The sequence below is a fragment of the Rhamphochromis sp. 'chilingali' genome (assembly GCF_963969265.1).
Source record: "Rhamphochromis sp. 'chilingali' genome assembly, chromosome: 7".
In the NCBI taxonomy this organism is placed as follows: domain Eukaryota; kingdom Metazoa; phylum Chordata; class Actinopteri; order Cichliformes; family Cichlidae; genus Rhamphochromis; species Rhamphochromis sp. 'chilingali'.
Genome location: NC_137934.1, coordinates 5124303 through 5141610, shown reverse-complemented (window position 1 = coordinate 5141610; position 17308 = coordinate 5124303). Strand labels below are relative to the sequence as shown.

Sequence of the window (17308 nt, the reverse complement as noted above, 5' to 3'; positions counted from 1 at the left end):
GCGCCTTCCTGCGACCATTGTTGGTTTTAATGTATTTTTAATTTCCCATGAAGTGACTGAAGTCCTCGGTGACCGGCACTCCATAATTGGCTGCCTGTGTGAACATCAGTCAACCTAACGAGAGCAAGAGGGAGCTTCTACTGTGGGCTGCTCCCCACACACACACACACACTTGCACACGCACAGGTATGCTCTCCTGTTTGCAACTGAAAGCAGTCTGGCTGTTGTTTTGCGTGTCTTTGTGTGTCTGCTGCTTTCCTTCTCTTGAAACACACACAGGGAAGGGAAAAAGTCTCATTAACTGAGCTGCTGCTGCCATTTCCTCCACACAAGCAGTGTATGTGTGTACCTCTTAGATGTGTGTGTGTGTGTGTGTGTGTAGGCAACCAATATGATTACATGCTGCACATTAGCACAGCTGTTAGCCACGGCCTTCTTGCGGCACTGGCTAATGTACTAGCATGCTCATTACACACATATAACAAACAGCAGCGGCGGCTTTGATTTAAAGCATCTGCATCATTTCTGTGTTTTCATCACAGCAAAGAGCTTCATTCCGGACTCGCCGGGAGACAGATTACACACACATCGCAGACGTGCTGCTACAAGGAGGCAGCGGAGGCACGGCGCTCTGGAATACGGAAAACCCGTCGAGTTTAATTGACCGCGGTCGGACGTGCGATATGCAGAAAAAGCAAGTCGATTTCTCTGCTCACGTGCGCACGCTTGAGGAAAAAACAGGCACATACGTACAGCGTGATGTCATATATATAGGATTTATTTACACTTTCTATTTACAGATTTTTGTTTCAAAATCTTCTCTGTACACACTTATTTTTTAAATTCAACACCTGCTACTCCTGTCACCCACATGCTCTAGTATTATTTGATTCTTTTTTTCTGGAGACAAAACACATGAGGGAGGATTTTTCTTTTTTCCTTCAGTTTGGTTTTCATAGACAGATTTTACTCTAAGAGAAATGAAAGCAGCTGGAAATGTTACTTAAGGACGCACTCCTGAAGATGCTCCAAAGAGTGTTTGAAGTTTGCCGTGTGTGTGTGTGTGTGTGTGTGTGTGTGTGTGTGTGTGTGTGTGTGTGTGTGTGTGTGGGCTAATAGAAAAAAGGGGTTTCAACCTGATGCCGCTGAGACATTCATCTCCATGGAGATATGTTTGTGTGTGTGTGTGTTGAGAGTCAAACTTCAGATTGCAACTGAATTTGCTCCTGTGTTTGTTTGTTAATTTCACCTCTCTTCGCAGAAGTGTGTGTAGACAGCTGACTCTTATTAAAGGGAAAACACTGCATATAGCATAACAGCAGAAACGGAGGGGGGCTCAAACCTACCTACTCTCTGCCTTTGACACACACACACACACACACACACACACACACACACACACACACACACACAGCAGCGGCTTTCGACCCCCACATTTGTTGTTATCTTGGAGCATCGGTGTTCACCACCAACATTGCTTTTACCCCTTACAGTGTTCATATCCATATGAATGTGTGCAATAAGGCAGTTTAATGTTGTGAGAAGTCAGGTTATGGGTAATAAATGGGACAAATATTGACTGCTCGCTCACCCCTGCCCAACCTTATTGACTGCTGCTGTGCCTGTCAAGCTTTGCATTCGTGATTAAAAAAATGTAACACTCAAACTCAGAAGTGGCTTCAGTGGCGTCAGTTTTCTAACTTAAATAACAACGTACAGATCACATAAGCAAATATCATCTCCAGTAACTATGCTAAAAAAAAAAAAAAAAAAAAAACACACTTTAAAACATTTGGTAGTGAGCAGACCGACTCAATTAAGAGTCGGTCTGCTCTGATGAGTGCAACTCGTCTGCAATGTGCATCTTTGCAATAGGGGACTTGTCTCAGTTGGTTGGCAACTGGTTGCATTCTGGTTGTAAAGTGGTAGCAGACTGATTCTTATTTTTTTATCATGTTTTTGACAGACCAAGTTGCTTTGAACATGGCAACTAACTGCATGTGGATGCAGACTTGGCCCCTGTCTTTGAAGCAACCATTTCAAAAGCCACGAGACTGCAGGTTCATAACACATGGTTGGGATGATTTTGGTCTGTTTGACTGACTGGCGATTCTGGAGTGGCAATTCACCCAAATTTCATAAAGCTGCTAACTGCGGACGCCAAACTGTTTAAATGCTGAGTAGCACTACAGCCACAGCCCATTCACTGCATGTTCTTTCAGCATGTGCAGGAATGCAAAGCTTGACAAGCCTCTTAAGGGATGGGGAGGGTTTAGGGATGGGTTATTGGTTATTTTATTATGGCATAAATGCCCAGAGTGTAATTCAACAGCTCGTGCTGGTGGTTTCTGTAGTCAAAATAATATTTCCTTTGATTTTATTACTAATTAAAAATGACTTCATATTGCTTGCACAAATTTAAAACCTAAAAAAAACCAAACGAAACAAAAAAAAAAATCATCTGTGGTCAAAAAACACAATCAGGGTGTTTGTCTCGTGTCTCCAGAGTCAGGCACAACTTTACAGGCATGTAAACGTAAACATATGTAGGCATTTAAAAAAATAAAACCTAAATGAAAAAGACAAATTTAAAATGCTGACTGAAAGAATATATCTCATACAAAAAAAGGGAGGGGACTTTTTAGACTTTTAAATTAAGTGCAGTTTTTCCTTGTCAGAGAGCATGGGAGATGAGGGGCTTGTGAAACTGGTGCAGATTGGGTAAAAAAAAAAAAAAAAAGCCCAAACCCTCAACATGTGATCAAAGACTGACAGCTCTCACTGAAAAAAGGGACTGAACTTCCAAAGAAACACAACACCCTCCCTTCCCCTCTCTCCTTCCATCTTCCCTTCACACACCTACGCCTGCCGCCTTTTTCGGCTCGGGTGACAATAATGGATCCTGGCGGAGTTGCGACAGGAGGATCCAAACGTTAACAGCTTTGTGTTATGTCATGAATGTCTGATTACCCCCCCACCACCACCACCTAACATCACACCAATATGGTGCTACTGACTTTGCGTAAGACATCCCATGTGCCCTATAAGAACAGAGCAACGTGTGAACGACTAATGTAAGGCGGAGAGTTGTGTGTGCAAAAACAAGAAGCAGGTTGTATAACTTATTTATGCAAACGCTTTTTAATTAAAGGGCGTGATGAATCGTTGTCACCTGCTAAGCTTGTCAACTTCCCATTATATTCACAGAGTTCAGTAAGCACCGTGCTGACGCCTGATTACAGGGTACTTACAAACAACATTATAGAGGCAATGGGATGGATGGTCATAAGCAAAGAAACAGCTTTGTAATTATTTATTTACTTATTTATGTATTGGTACGTTTTTAGGATAATCCCGATGATCTGCGTGCAGAGCTTCTACATAAATAAATTACGAGAGCCGAAATAGATCAAGCGTGTGTAATTGCATTTTAAAATTGCAAGACTTCCATTAAGTTGGAGCCTCCAAATAAACCCTTCTAGTTTCACGTGTTTATATGGAAATACATCTTTTAAGCTCAGGCCCCGCCTTGCTGGTGATCTCTAAACAGTCCAATCCATATTTTATATATTCTGGGCGGAAAACTTAAAAACAAAAGGTCCCCAAACCGTGTCGATTGTGCTCTTTCGGAATTTAGCTTCAACTTCAGATCTGGCCTGTCACCCACCCAGACCAATGTGAATCTGAGTTATTCTTTCTTTATGTCTGCTAACGCCTCATTATGTGTATAACCGTGTAATAACAATGCGTGTTCTGAGGTAGTCTTACATTCACAAAGAAGGAGAAGTTGATAATAAGACGTGGCCCTTCACATGCGGCAGGTCTGAGGAGCAAAAAAAAAAAAAAGAACCCTAACAAGTGGGACTAGGTAGCGTTCTCCCTCCTAATGGCTTCTTATGTTCTTTGATGTTGATCTGTGTATGTGACTCCTGTTCTGCAGCCTCCTGCCACTGTTTGCGTTACATTCAAACAACGAGACGCTGCAGTGATGAGACTGGACAATGAGGGTTTAAAGCTGGTGTGTGATTGGCTTAATGGAAGGAAGTACACATGCCTCCTCTCACTGACTGACAAAGTGTCTTGCTTCAAAAGTCTTGGAAGGGTCACGAAGAAAAACAATCTGTGGGGGGGAGGGGCAAGTAAAGTATCTAGTGCAATGCCCTTTGACATCTTTCTTTGTCTTTGCAAACTGAAAAGGAAAAAGATCACATTTTGCCTCAGGGAACAAAAAAAATCAACTATGTATTACCATGGTTATGGAAATAATTAGCAGAAAGAGGCATTTTTCGGAGCCAGACCGCAGGCGGTGCTGAGCAACAGCTCCTGGTTTTGCATCGGGCCTTAGGTTGATCTCCCAGCTGTCAGCTTGCAGTGATAAAGAACAGGACTCTGCACTGCTCAGAGCTAATCAGAGAACACAATAATCATTAAAAAAAAAAAAAAGGCTCCACATCAACATGTTAGAATGCTACACCGCACATCCTCGCAGTCATTGGTTGATTCAAAAATCTCTTAGTAGCTGAAAGGCCCACCGGCCAATAAGGGAAAAGGAGGTTAAGAAAAGGGAGCTCCTTCCTGTGTGGGAATAGAGGCCTTTGAGTTCAGTAGACCACTTTGGGGGGAGTAAAGGAGGAACACAGGGAGCCCCCTCCCCCGCCCCTTGCTTATCATCTCTTGTAGTGGTTGGGCGCATCAGCGAAGGCAAACTTCAACCTGTAGGCTTCAGCCAGCAGTACGCTCACTTCCTCGTTGCCCCAGTGCATCGTGGGAAGGTTCTGTAAGAGGATCATCAGGCCCTGATGAAAGAAACAAAGACATTATTTAGACGCAAAACCGCAAGATGCATGACGACAAGATCTAATCAATCTAATCAGCTTCAGAGAGAAAAAAGATTTAAAAAGTAAAACTCAAACACTGGAGAGTGTGTGTAGGGGCCAAAGGAAAATATTGATGCAAGAGGAAAGGCAAAGATTTTTATACTGTCGGCTATTATATCCACACAAAACTAGGGATTTTTCAAGCTCAGCAGCGTGGTTTCAGGTCAGAATCACGCTCGTACATTGATTCCTCTGTACCTGACAAGGAACCAATTTGGGGGGTCGAGGTGCTGTACTTATTATAAATGAGAGTGGAAGCACTACTTCTGTCTCACAGTAATGTAAGACAAAGCTGGTACATGGTTAGGCAATCAATGAGAGAGAATAAGAGAGAAAAAGAGTCTGGGCTCTTTGCTTCACTTAAGGACAGAACTTTAGAATCCATCATCTTGTAATTATATTCAGAAAATAAAACTTTCTGTATCCCAATTTGGATTTATGCCTTTTCCAGAGATGGTAGGACCTCACCGTCATCTTATAGGACCTAAATAATAATAATAATAATAAAATTCTTTTAAAAGTTGAACAATATCCATCAGTCAAAACACTGAAATAAATCAAAAAGGTGGCTCTCCTGGCTTTTAAACAACAAACAGGCAGGGAGACGAACAAGAAATGCTAATAAATGACCTTGTAAGGTGGCATAATGTGAACATGTAGCCAGCTTAACCACCAGGGCAAAGCGGCAATTGCACTTTACCAAAAAAGTCAAAAATCACACTCTCTCTCACGCACATACACAAATGCCCTCACCAAACAGAAGTGGATTTGGCCATCTGCTGATAGCCAAATATTCATCCCGTTGGCCAGCTCACACGTGAACGTGGTCTGCTTTGTTCTCCGGCCAACTCTCAGTCAGTTGTAAATGTGCTTGCTCCAGTTTAGCTGCTCTCTGGGTCACCTTTTCATCTAGCAGGTGAAAAGGTGACCTAGTTGTACTTCTTCTCTGGAACTCAAGCAAGACCCAGCAAAGAACTCTAGACGAGCTCTTCCTTTGGCAAAGGAAAAACAAGTAGAGCCAATACAGCTGCACCACTTCCCTCGACCTGGTACGCACTGCGTTTGATAAAAGGTCTGCCAGGATTACGAGCTTTTAATTTGTGTAGATCTGGCTAATGTCAGAAGCTGGGTGCAATGTTTTAATTAAATGCCTTGGCTTGTTGTCTGCCTTTTATATATATTCATATATTTTTTTGGCATTTTCAGCCTTTTCTTGAAAGTCGAATACAGCGCAGACAGGAAAGCAGGAAGGGAGAGGAATGATACACAAAATGACCTGATGTGGACTTGAGTCCGGGGTCCTGTAGTGGCCTTAAGCATATAAGATTCCCTCTCCACCAGGTAACTTATACATAGATGCCTCGTGTATGGTGTCCGCTCAGTTTGTTCCCCTTAATCGGATCCAAAGGACATAGGAAACACAATGATGTGCAAAGGCCACTGATCAGATGTGATAAACATAACCACATAAAGAATGCACAGAAAAGCTGGGAAGTACAAATCTTTGGGGTGCATGGACTCAGGAATCAGGGACTGGCTAAAAAGGAGAGAAACCATCAAAAACGCTCAAAATCCAGCATCTGTGGAAGTATGGATCTCTGCACATGGATGTGACTTGCACATCTATGAAGGCATCATTAATGCTTGATGATAAAAACATCCTCTGGTGCAACATAGACAGGGAAGCTCATCTTAGTGAGAGAAAGCCAAACCATACACCACATATTCCAGCAGCATTGCTAAAGAGAATTGCCCTGCGTGTGCATCATGAACATTTCTGTCCAGAATGCTGCTGCAGGTTACTGACAAAGCAGTCCTGCACTGGCTCCCCATGCATTACAGAATACACTAAATGTGAAAGTGTTCGCATTTAGAGCCTTAAACAGTCTTACATCTGCATATGTGGTCAATGTGCTGAATACATACATTCCCCCAAGATCCTTTCGTAATCCTGATATCAAAATGGGGAGGGCGGGTCACACCTATGCTGTCATCGCGCTACGACTCTGGAATAACCTCCAAATGACCTCAGGAAAGCGTCAGCTACGACTGTCTTTAAGACGTTTTAGAAATGTGCTAATCTGAACTGCTGTTGGAGGGCAGGCTGCTGTGTTATTTTATGTAAAGACTGTAAATGTGGGTAGAGAAAATTCTAAGAACCCATTTATTTTTATTGGAAACGACTTTGGTTTCAAACATAAAACTTATTTACTTACATAAATTTCAAAATGAGAGGTCTGCTCAGTTCAATTATTGATTGTTTCTTTGTTTAGCTTTTAAATAACACAATGTTTCCATGATCATCTTTCACTCAAATCTTTATATTAAGTCTTTCTGTTCTGCTTTTCATTTTCATTTTACCATCTTTAAAAAAAGTGTACAGGTACACCAAACCCAGTATAATAATTAGTGTATTTAGACAGATAACACCAAGATGCACACTTGCGGTTCTGGTTTGCACAAGGTACTGTAGCAGACAGGCACAGTTACACTTGCTTTTGTGTGTGTGCGTGTGACACAGATGTTATTAACTCAGTCAAAGTGGTTTAATAACAGCTGTGAGACGGAAACAGAAAAAAGGGGTCCAGGGTATGGTGTGAGAGGGAAAGAGAGAAAAAAAAATCAGGAAAGAAAGAATAAAATGTCAAGTACAATTCAGTGGAGCTTGAGCCTTTCCCCAGATTCCTGTTTTGTACATTACTGGGTAAGTAAGGAGACAGACAACAGCGACACACACTCGCACACACACATGCAAGAGTTCAATCTCACCGACTAATGCCTCTCTCTCAAAGGGGAATGAGACTGGTTAGCAGTGAGACAGAGCGATTGTGTGTGTGTGTGTGTGTGTGTGTGTGTGTGTGTGTGTGTGTGTGTGTGTGTGTGTGTGTCTGCATGCTACGGATCAGTGTCCCATGAGCTTTCATCATCAAGGCTGAAATCATTGCCGTGACAACAGGGTTTACAACCAATCACGCTGCTGATAATCACATCGAAGGACAAATCACGTTGGGACTGTGGTGTCTACACTCATCTGAGTCCTAAGCAGTTCGCTGCTATCCGAGAGGATGTGACCCTGTTACAAAAAGGATTCGAAGACGCTTTCAAATACCGAAACCTAATCGCGTCGCAATCGTGGTTTTAACCATTACGCTGCGGACGCGTCGATGTGCTCCTGCATCTTCACGCTGATCTTTCTACGACTACTGAGAAAGTCAAACTATACAAAACTTTAAGTGGGGATATTTACTACAGCAAGGCACTTTGTATTAGTTTACCCTCCTACGTATTAAATTGAAGGTGTTTGGCTCCATTAATTTTTTTCCCATCCTCGCTCGGTTTTAATGAGGCGGTGAGACTTTTCACCAAAAATCATTTGTATTCTGAGCGAGGGAGGGGGGTGGGGTGGGGGGTGGGGGAAGCACATGCTTTCTTCAACTAATTAAGCTCCAAGCTGCCATCCTGGCTAGATATTTTCTGAGATCAGGCTTTCGCTTCTGAATAAGTTATAGGTGAAGTCAGCTGAATACCAGTTTTGACATTCAGCTGATGTAGAAATATGTTTTTCCAGGAGACTAGCTGCAGATTACTTTATTGACTGACTTTGATGAACCTGAGGCCCTTGGAATGCGTTAAAACCTTGCCGGAGTTTCTCAAAAGGGAAAAATAATAATAATACAAATTTTCACAGGTACCGAGCGAGCGCTGATAAAAATGTTAACAAATTCGGCCTCTAGTGTTGTTAAACATGAAACAGGATTTTCAGTTCAGGATCAGATTTCCTCTAAAGTACTGCTCCATATCTCTAACATCAAAATCCACACGCTTGTTAATTCTACAGGGACGGGGAGGGGGTGGCCCTCACTGTAATAGCTGCACCTTTGAGAGGAGGGCCTGGACGTTGACTTTGAAAGGTTGACCTACTGACTTCCCCCTTGGTTCAGAAAGACACAGTCCTCTGAAGTATTTTCACTCAGAGGGATGGAGCGGGAGACAGAAAAAAGAGAGAGCGAGCGGAAGGAAGAGTAAGAGTGGAAGAAAGCCTGATCAGAATTCAGCTTGCCTCTCTCTCATCTGTATTCAATAGAGCATCACTATCAGCTCTCTCCTTTCATCGCTCATGCTCTCTCTCGAGTTCACGTTCACACACACAAGTTGGAAATCCGCAAAATTTGCTCACAGCCAGCAGAGTGTTATTCCTTCTTAGGACAAATCATATAAAAGAAAAGAAAAATTAAATGAATTGTTTTGACCTGGAGATGTCCTGCTCAATATCTGTCTAATAAGTTAAGCCAATAACAAGTTGTTGTTTTTTTAATATAAACAGAACAAAAAAGAAGAGCAAATAACTAAACATTTATTTTTTTATTTTATTTTATACCACAGCCAATTCACTGTAGCTGGACTGCAAACGTACCTATAAGCACAGTAGTTTTGGGGGTGAGACACCACGCACCTCCCCTACTGCACCTCAAAGCCTCAGGCTCTTTTACAAAAAGAAAAACTCCCTGGGGACTTGCAACACTCTTGATGTTGTAGCCAAGATTTTTCCTGGATATTATTCAGCAAAAGCACAATCTGCAATCAGTTATGACTTACTGGTGGCCTCGGTGTCGCGAGGCTACCTATTGTTATTACCCCAGTTTAACCTGGAGAAATTCCCAAAGGCTGAAGCAACAAGGTTTATTGTCACAGAGGAAGTAAATTCATGACGGCTGAAAAGGACTCAACATCTTTACAGCAGAAATGAAGCAGGGAGAAAATCTGTCAAGGATGAAGAGCTTTAAAAAAAATGTCTTGAAGATGCTGTCAGTAAAAAAAAAAAATATATATATATATTAACCACTTCCAAGAGCCTGACAGGAGAGTGAGGATGTAACTGACAGACAAGCTAAACAAGCGTGGGCTTTACATATTATCGTATTTCATGCTTCAGTTATGAGAGAGAAAATTCATGATAAGCATGAGTCTTTCCAAATCTGGGCCAATATGCTATTATTGATAATGACAGGTTTGTAAATGGCCAACTTTATTTTAAAGTCCTCCATTACTCAAAAATATGTTTTGATTATTTTCACTTCACTTGGACGTTGGACCTTCACTACGTCGAGTGATATACTGTATATGCAGACTCGGACACCAGGAGTCTGCTTAAACAATAAAGAGGAAAAGTTCACTGGGCTGCGTTGGTTTCAAAGTGTGTAGGTGTGGAATGATTCCGTGTCTAAAGGGATCCATGCTCCAAAGTAAGTAGTAAGGACCAGTTGTGGAAACTTGAAACGTCCATTGTACATAAACATGAAGTCATGTGGTTGTTTGATACTCATATACGTGTACCAGTCACATTATTGGGTAATATTCAGCAGGTTTAACTGCTGGTTGACACCAATCAGCAACTCATGCATGCATTTAGGCAAATAGACATTGATCAAGCAACCTGTTGAACTTCAGAGTGGGGAAGAAATGCGATTTAAGTGATTCTGAATGTGGAATGGTTGTTGATACCAGACAGGCTGGTCTGAGTGTTTCAAAAGCTGTGGATATACTGGGATTTCCCCACACTACCACCTCTATAGTCTACAGAGAATGAGCTGACAAAAGAGAACATATCCAGTGAGAAGGTCTGCCTTATTGATGCCAAAGGCAAAATCAAAAGTCAAAATAATCGCTTGTTGCATACAAAATAATGAAGAAGAGCATCTACAAACACAACGTGTATCAAAAGACTACGCTGGACTCCACTCCTATTGGTTAAGAACATCAAACTAAGGCTACAATTTGCACAGGCTCAACAGAAGATTGGAAAAATGTTACCTGATCAACCAATTCTTGACTTCTGCTGTGACATTTGGAGGGTAGGCTCAGAATTTAGTGTAAAAACAACTAAAAGCACGGATCCATCCGGCTGTTTGTAATCGGTTCATGCTGGTGGGGGTTCAATAATGGGGGGATATTTTATTGGCACATGGACACATGTTAATATGGACCAAGGAATGTTTCCCGCACCTTGTTTAATCTGTCCAATGAAGAAAGTAGTTCTGCAGGCGAAAGGTTGTCCAGCCTGGTACTAGCAAGATCCAGCTAAGAAAATGTGTAATAAATGCAAATTCTTATCAAGGACCTACTGATGTTAACAAAAAAGGTTTGTCAGTTTTCAGTGATGTTCATGATATAAAGCTTGTTTTTAAAGCTCTAAAACACTTCAAAATCCCTACAATGGCTAGAGACTCGTAGAAAACATCTTCGTCACACATTTTGACCTCCACAGAGATAAAGAAGTAGCATGAATGAAATTAACCATGTGCTACAGCATTTTTATAAACAACCACAGGCACTAATGGTTATGCTAGAGGAGGACCAACTGCCGTCTAATCAAGTGCTGCTTTGAGCGTTATAGCCAATAGACCATACACGCTACATACACATAAGCGCGCTCATGCGTGCTCGGCCACACAAGCATACACCCATAGTGACTGAGGAGCTTCATTAAGAGCATATTTCTGCATGGTAACCATCTGCTGGCTATCACTTGTGTTGAGCTAATGACTCTAATACTGTTTAATTGCATACATCTCGCTGTCAGGGGGGAATACTGCACTCACTCCACTCTACACAGGTGGTAACACTCCACACTGAGAGGCCACCAGTGTTAGTGTGAAGGAGTGAGTCTTTGCTGGAATCCATGAAATGCAGCATTCATGCTTTAAGTATATAAAAGAAAAATGCATATCGATGAATGTGTATTTGTTACAGTCCGTGTAAAAAGGGAATCAGCAAATGATAAACTAAATATATAAAATTTTACATTTTAGTTCATTTACTTTGGCAAAGCTAATTTTCTCAACACTGTTTAACCTCTTAACAGAGGGCAGTAATGACAGTTTAAGCTCTCAGTTTTTGGGTAGAGTAAAATGGTTTAGAAACCATTTGATTATAGGATGTCCTCACAAATGTAGCCAAACAAACATTTGTGTGTATGTGTAGGTAGATATGCTGTTAATGTCGCTAGCGCTATGTGTGGGTGCATGTGGTTGTTCAGGCATGAATATCCATTTATCCCACAATACTAACAAAGACATTGATTCACCATTACAGTATACTGTATGCTACAAAAAAGGCAATTAGCTCTCCATCTCCTACGCTTGGCAAGGCTTAAAGTGGTTAATGGCTATTGATACTGAGGGGAAAGCAGCTTGTCAATAGAGCCGTGCTAAGGCTCTTTCTTTAAAAAGAGAATGGGATAACATAATGGTTGAACAGACAGCCAAGGCCACTGTCAAGTAAATTGTACTAGCTATGTGTATAGTCAATGTTTTGACCTGGATCTGACTGTGTGGGGAGATGAGTCCATCCATCCATCTAACTGAGTCCATCACAATCCTTATTCTCATCTAAAGAGCTGCACGTGTTTGATTTTAAGTCTTCTACCTTGAAAGGCACGAGCTGCCGACTCAGCCAGTCTTCAATAACCTGCAAAGCTGGGCAGACAATCGTGAACACGAGCACCTAAATTATGTATACATGTGAGTCACAGATGATTATTAGTTAAAAGAGCTGAGGCCTCAAACAGAGAGAAATATTACACTAGATACTATTTATCAGTGGTAGTCACACACACATACATACATACTGACAAACATGCAATTAAATCACTTCCTGTGAACCAAATAGTCAATTTACAGGCAGAAGATGAGATGGTGGTAAATGAAGTGGATGCAATGGCTTCCAAAACTTGCAATCCTTTCTGCTGTGTCAACTACAGCTGCCAGCAGCAAGCGGCTAAAGCCGTGGAGAAATTAATGGAGGAGAGATGACAGGTGTGGTACGCACATACACATATCAATAGACGCGCATTTGAGGCTAAAAGCACCAATTTTTGGCTGTAACTGCTGTGTTTCTGTGACATGTATCAATCCACCTCCAACCAACACATCTACATGAACGTTACGCAGAAAGTGCAGTTGCACACACATCCTGTCACCTACATGCACAAACACTCCAGGTTGCTGTTGGTGGTAATGGTGTTTTGCAGCACCCTGAGGTGTAATAGGCCTAGGCAGTGCTCTGTCGGGGCCATTAGCTTGCTGTAGTTCATATAATTACACAAAATGGGCACTCTGGCAAACAGTGGGTACTAATGTAGGAGTGAGGCACCGTAGCATGCACAGGTAAGAGCCGACACAGGATGGCACAGCCAAGCTGCACTTAGCAGGATGTGATGTTGTCTCTATGGGTAATTTGTTCATTTATTATGGCAACAAAACGGCCAAAGTAAATGTTGATGGGAGTTTTTTTTATTGATGCACTGTCACCACTGATAAGCACAATGCCATAATTATCAAACAGGTGTATTTACTATTTATAGACTGGTGATCTGCTAAGACTGGTTCCTGAGCAAGAATGGCTAGGCTAACTGTTAACATGCACCAAAATCAATTCGCAAAAAAGACAAAAACCTGAAAGCTTGATCCTTCATAACATTCTCAGGTTCTATTTCAGTGCAGCAGAGCTCCTTAACACAAACAGCTCTGATTATGACGGAAGCCCCACCTACCTATTGTTCAAACCTACTGTTTGCAAGGTGCAGCCAATCAGAAGAAAGCTGGCTTAAAGGAGGGGTGGTGGTGGGATTTTAATTTTGACCTGTTAATCACATCAGTCTTCTTTTTCATTAAGCAGAATGCTGGCCGGTGTGTAAAAATAAGTCAGTTGTTTGGTGGTGGCTATGGCGGAGCTTCCACAGATTCAGTAACATTAGCAAGTGGTGGAGCCCAGCAGGTGGATGAGGGAAAGGGGAGGCAAGAGGAGAGACCCGAGGCGGCCGCCGGTGTCAGGTGAACTTAACTTCAGGTAAGAAGCTATGACCTGCAGTCTATCTGGGTCAGATATAAACCAAGTTTAGGTGGAGTTTATTTTCGTTGCGCTGACTTTTTACAGTCCGTTACAATAACTCGTACTGCGTACTAGCTAGCATGACGGAGTTTATATACAGCTGTGTGGTGCTATGATGTTACTGAGAGTGAACTTTATTTTATTCATAAAGTTAGTTAGTAGAGCTGCCAACCGTCCTGTAAAAAACGGAATGGTCTCGTATTCAGAGAAAATATCACGCGTTTCGTATTGAGCTGAAAAGGAACAGTTTGTCCCGAACTTCAGCTACAATGAAAAAGACACAAAGCCGGAGTTAATTTGTCGTTACACTGCAGCTGCCTCTTCTTCTCTCATTCTCTCCCCTCTCTCTCCTGTTGCTACTTCAATCATGAAACTGATCAATGATCAGCTGATCGTCTCACTTGTTTATTTATCTCCCACTTTGCACCAGAAAGAGGAAACCAGCTGATGTTGCGCTAAACAACAGCAGCACGTTTAAGCTTGATCAGCTGTTGTTAGAATTTATTTAATATTACTTTCTAGTATCAGCTGATGTTTGCTGGAGCCACAGCTGTAAAGCTGCTGGTCATGATATCGGTTTGGATATGTGGTGAGAGGGAAACATGAAGATGAAACCAGGAGATGTCCTTACTGAATCATCAGAGCTGTGATGGAGAAACAGGTTTACCTTTTAGGTGACATGAATGAGTTGAAGGGAAGTTATGAACTGTTTCTGAGAGACAAATAACGCCAGGATCCTTTTTTATGCAGCTGACAGCTGGTAACTGTGCATGGGGGGTCTTGCTAAGTTTTGACAGGGGGGCAGGTAGGGCATTAACAGGGAAAGGGGGGCACAAAGAAATGCTTTCTTATTCTCATTAAAATTGTCTGGCTGTTATTAAATAATTATCTGAAGCTTACAACCAAAGTTTTTATCTGATGTAAAATGTATAGCAATCATACATATACCAATAAGACAGTGTACATCACTGTCACATTGCAGAGGCCTTGTTGACAGTATTTGGCTCTACATATCTGTGTGAGCAGATTTTCTTTCACATGAGTGTCCTCAGGTAGCCGTCTGAATGCTGGACACTCGGAGACCTGTGTCTCTGAGTGGGAGACCAAAGATCACATTAACATGTGTATTAACAAACATGCCATATTGGCTCAGTTTACTTTTCTTATCACTGTTGTGAGGAGACCATAAATAGCATTTGTATTTTCTGTTGTACAGTTCATTTGCTGTTATGGAGTTCTTGTTATGGATAACAAGTGTCTGTTTTTTGTTTCAAAATAGCTGATAACTATTCGCTGATAGCTGCCGACATCTGGGAACAAATATAATTCTATAAAGTGGTTCTATATAGTGTGTAACTGTTCATATAGAGCGTTACTAAATTTATTGCTAATGCAATCATATAGCACATTGACTTCTGAGGAAATTTTAGATGGCACTCATCATCAGAAAGATTGCCTACCCCTGGTCTATCTTAACCCTTTAAAGCCGGTGACGTAACTATTTTTAAATCCCGGTAGAACTGCAACCTACGTGGTTGCAGTTCTACCGGGATTTAAAAATAGTTAGCGCAATAATTTTTTTTGCATATGAAACTGGAGGAGTTGTACTTACATCTTATGCCATCAGCTTGTCCTCGGTCACAGTTTCCTTCCACATATAGCTTTGCAAAAACCGCATAAAAAGCACTTGCAGCAACAAAACATAATATTCCAGAAACATGCTTTGCCGATCCTATCAGCTGTTTGTAACACTTCCTACTTCCATCAGCACGAACTATTGCATGTCTGCCATGTCCTGCCTGAAACCGGAAGTGACGTCATTTTGCAGAAATGTAGTTTTTTTTTTTTTTTTAACATAAGGGCCTCATGAGCCCATACTTGTGTTTTTAAAAGTTATGTTTGACTTTATGACTTTCTGTATCGTTTCTGGGATGCTTAGGACTCATATTGCACTGCTAGAAATAGTTTATTTTGATGCATATGCTGGGTTTTTTTGCAAATTTGCATTATAATATTTATTTTCGTTTTTCCTGCAGTATATGAAAATTGGTGTATTTCAAAAATAAAACTATGAAGACACTTAAAATAAATTTCCTGTGGTGGGAAACTATTTTGTGCAACTTTTTTGTATTTACAGTTTTGAGGGATAAGCCTCAAAACTGTAAAATATATGTTAAAAAAATAAAAACGATTTTAAATTTTTTTGTAGTTTATTGCACTTTTCTGCAATTTATGTAATTACTATGCACTTAATGCATACATATTATTAAAATTTGGGCTATAATGGTTGTATTGATGTATATCAACTTGAAATGCTCCCAAAAATGGCACTACAGAATGTAAAAAGCTCTGGCGGACTTGGTTCTATGGTAGGTCTTAAATGGTTAACAAACGTAAGAAATCTGCTTTGCTCATTTATGCGCTTCTGGAGTCACAAAAGCCCAAAAAAATATTTTGAAGAGGTTAAATATGCCAAGATAATTCAACAATTACTAATATATCTGCTGAGCAGTAGATCAAGACTAGACTACAGAACCGAAAACAAAATAAACAAGCTCATAAAAGGTGCTTTTTAATGCATTATAAATAAAATACATACATTTATATCTCGAGGAGAGCGTGTATGGACACTCTGTTAGGACAAAAATGCCTTTGCTTTCCACAGTTAAGTTATAGGGAGCTAGCTTTGCATCCATTTGGTATCAGTCAATGCCAACCCAATGACAAGTTCATAACCTTTGGAACAATCCCGCCAGAAGCAATTTAAGCGGTGAAACAGTTGTCTCTCCTTTTGTGCATTGAAGCATTTACAGTGATATTTCCCCTCGATTTTCAGCGAGTGCAATATCAAAGTACATAAGCACTCAATATTTAACCATTTGGCCCTGCTCCATATCAACAATTATCAACTAAATCCTAGCAAAACTGTTTCGCTGTCACACTTTCAAACAAGAAATGCATGAAACCAACAACTGAAATACATTTCTATCGCATATATGAGCCCAATATGTAACACGTGGATGCCCCATGAACTCTACTACAATAAATCAAACAAAAGCAAAACTGGAGACTAAACAGTTTATCTCAAACCATCAGCAAGTTCAGAAAGGTTAATGCCCTCCTAATCACGAGTTCGAGATCCATGAGAAAAACCCCGGAGCAGAAGTGCGTTGGTGATCGCTTTGACTGCATAGAAGGGTATTTGAATTTAAAATTCAATATTTATGTCTCAGTTCATGACCCACAGCGTTCCTCAAAAACTCTTTTCTTCTCTTAGTCTTAAAAATCTATTTCTCCCTCTCCTGCTGCTGTTGCACTCTGTTTATTCCTCACGAGCAGGTCGATATAGCTGTTTATTTGGCATTTTTGTGTCTTAACTGAGTTGAGAAGGGGACATGCAGTTAGCTTACAGGCTGACAGAGCAACTCCTGTTTTTTATTATCTCAGGGCAAAAAAGGGAAAAAGCTGTAAACTTCCCATTACTATTGTGCTTATTTGGGAATAAACCTCATCAGATGATAATTTTGGTAATGGTACTCAAA

The 17308-nt window shown here is 41.0% G+C and overlaps 1 protein-coding gene across 2 annotated transcripts in view; it reads right to left on the bottom strand.

The window, feature by feature from the left end:
- Positions 1-763: 763 nt before the first annotated feature.
- Positions 764-17308, bottom strand: part of tbc1d22a (TBC1 domain family, member 22a) — a 168468-nt gene continuing 151923 nt past the window's right edge. For both annotated transcript variants that reach the window (XM_080886923.1, XM_080886922.1), the window contains exon 14: positions 764-4796. In XM_080886923.1, coding sequence (XP_080743049.1) covers positions 4668-4796 — 129 coding nt within the window. In that variant the 3' untranslated portion in view covers positions 764-4667. The remainder of the gene's footprint in view (positions 4797-17308) is intronic.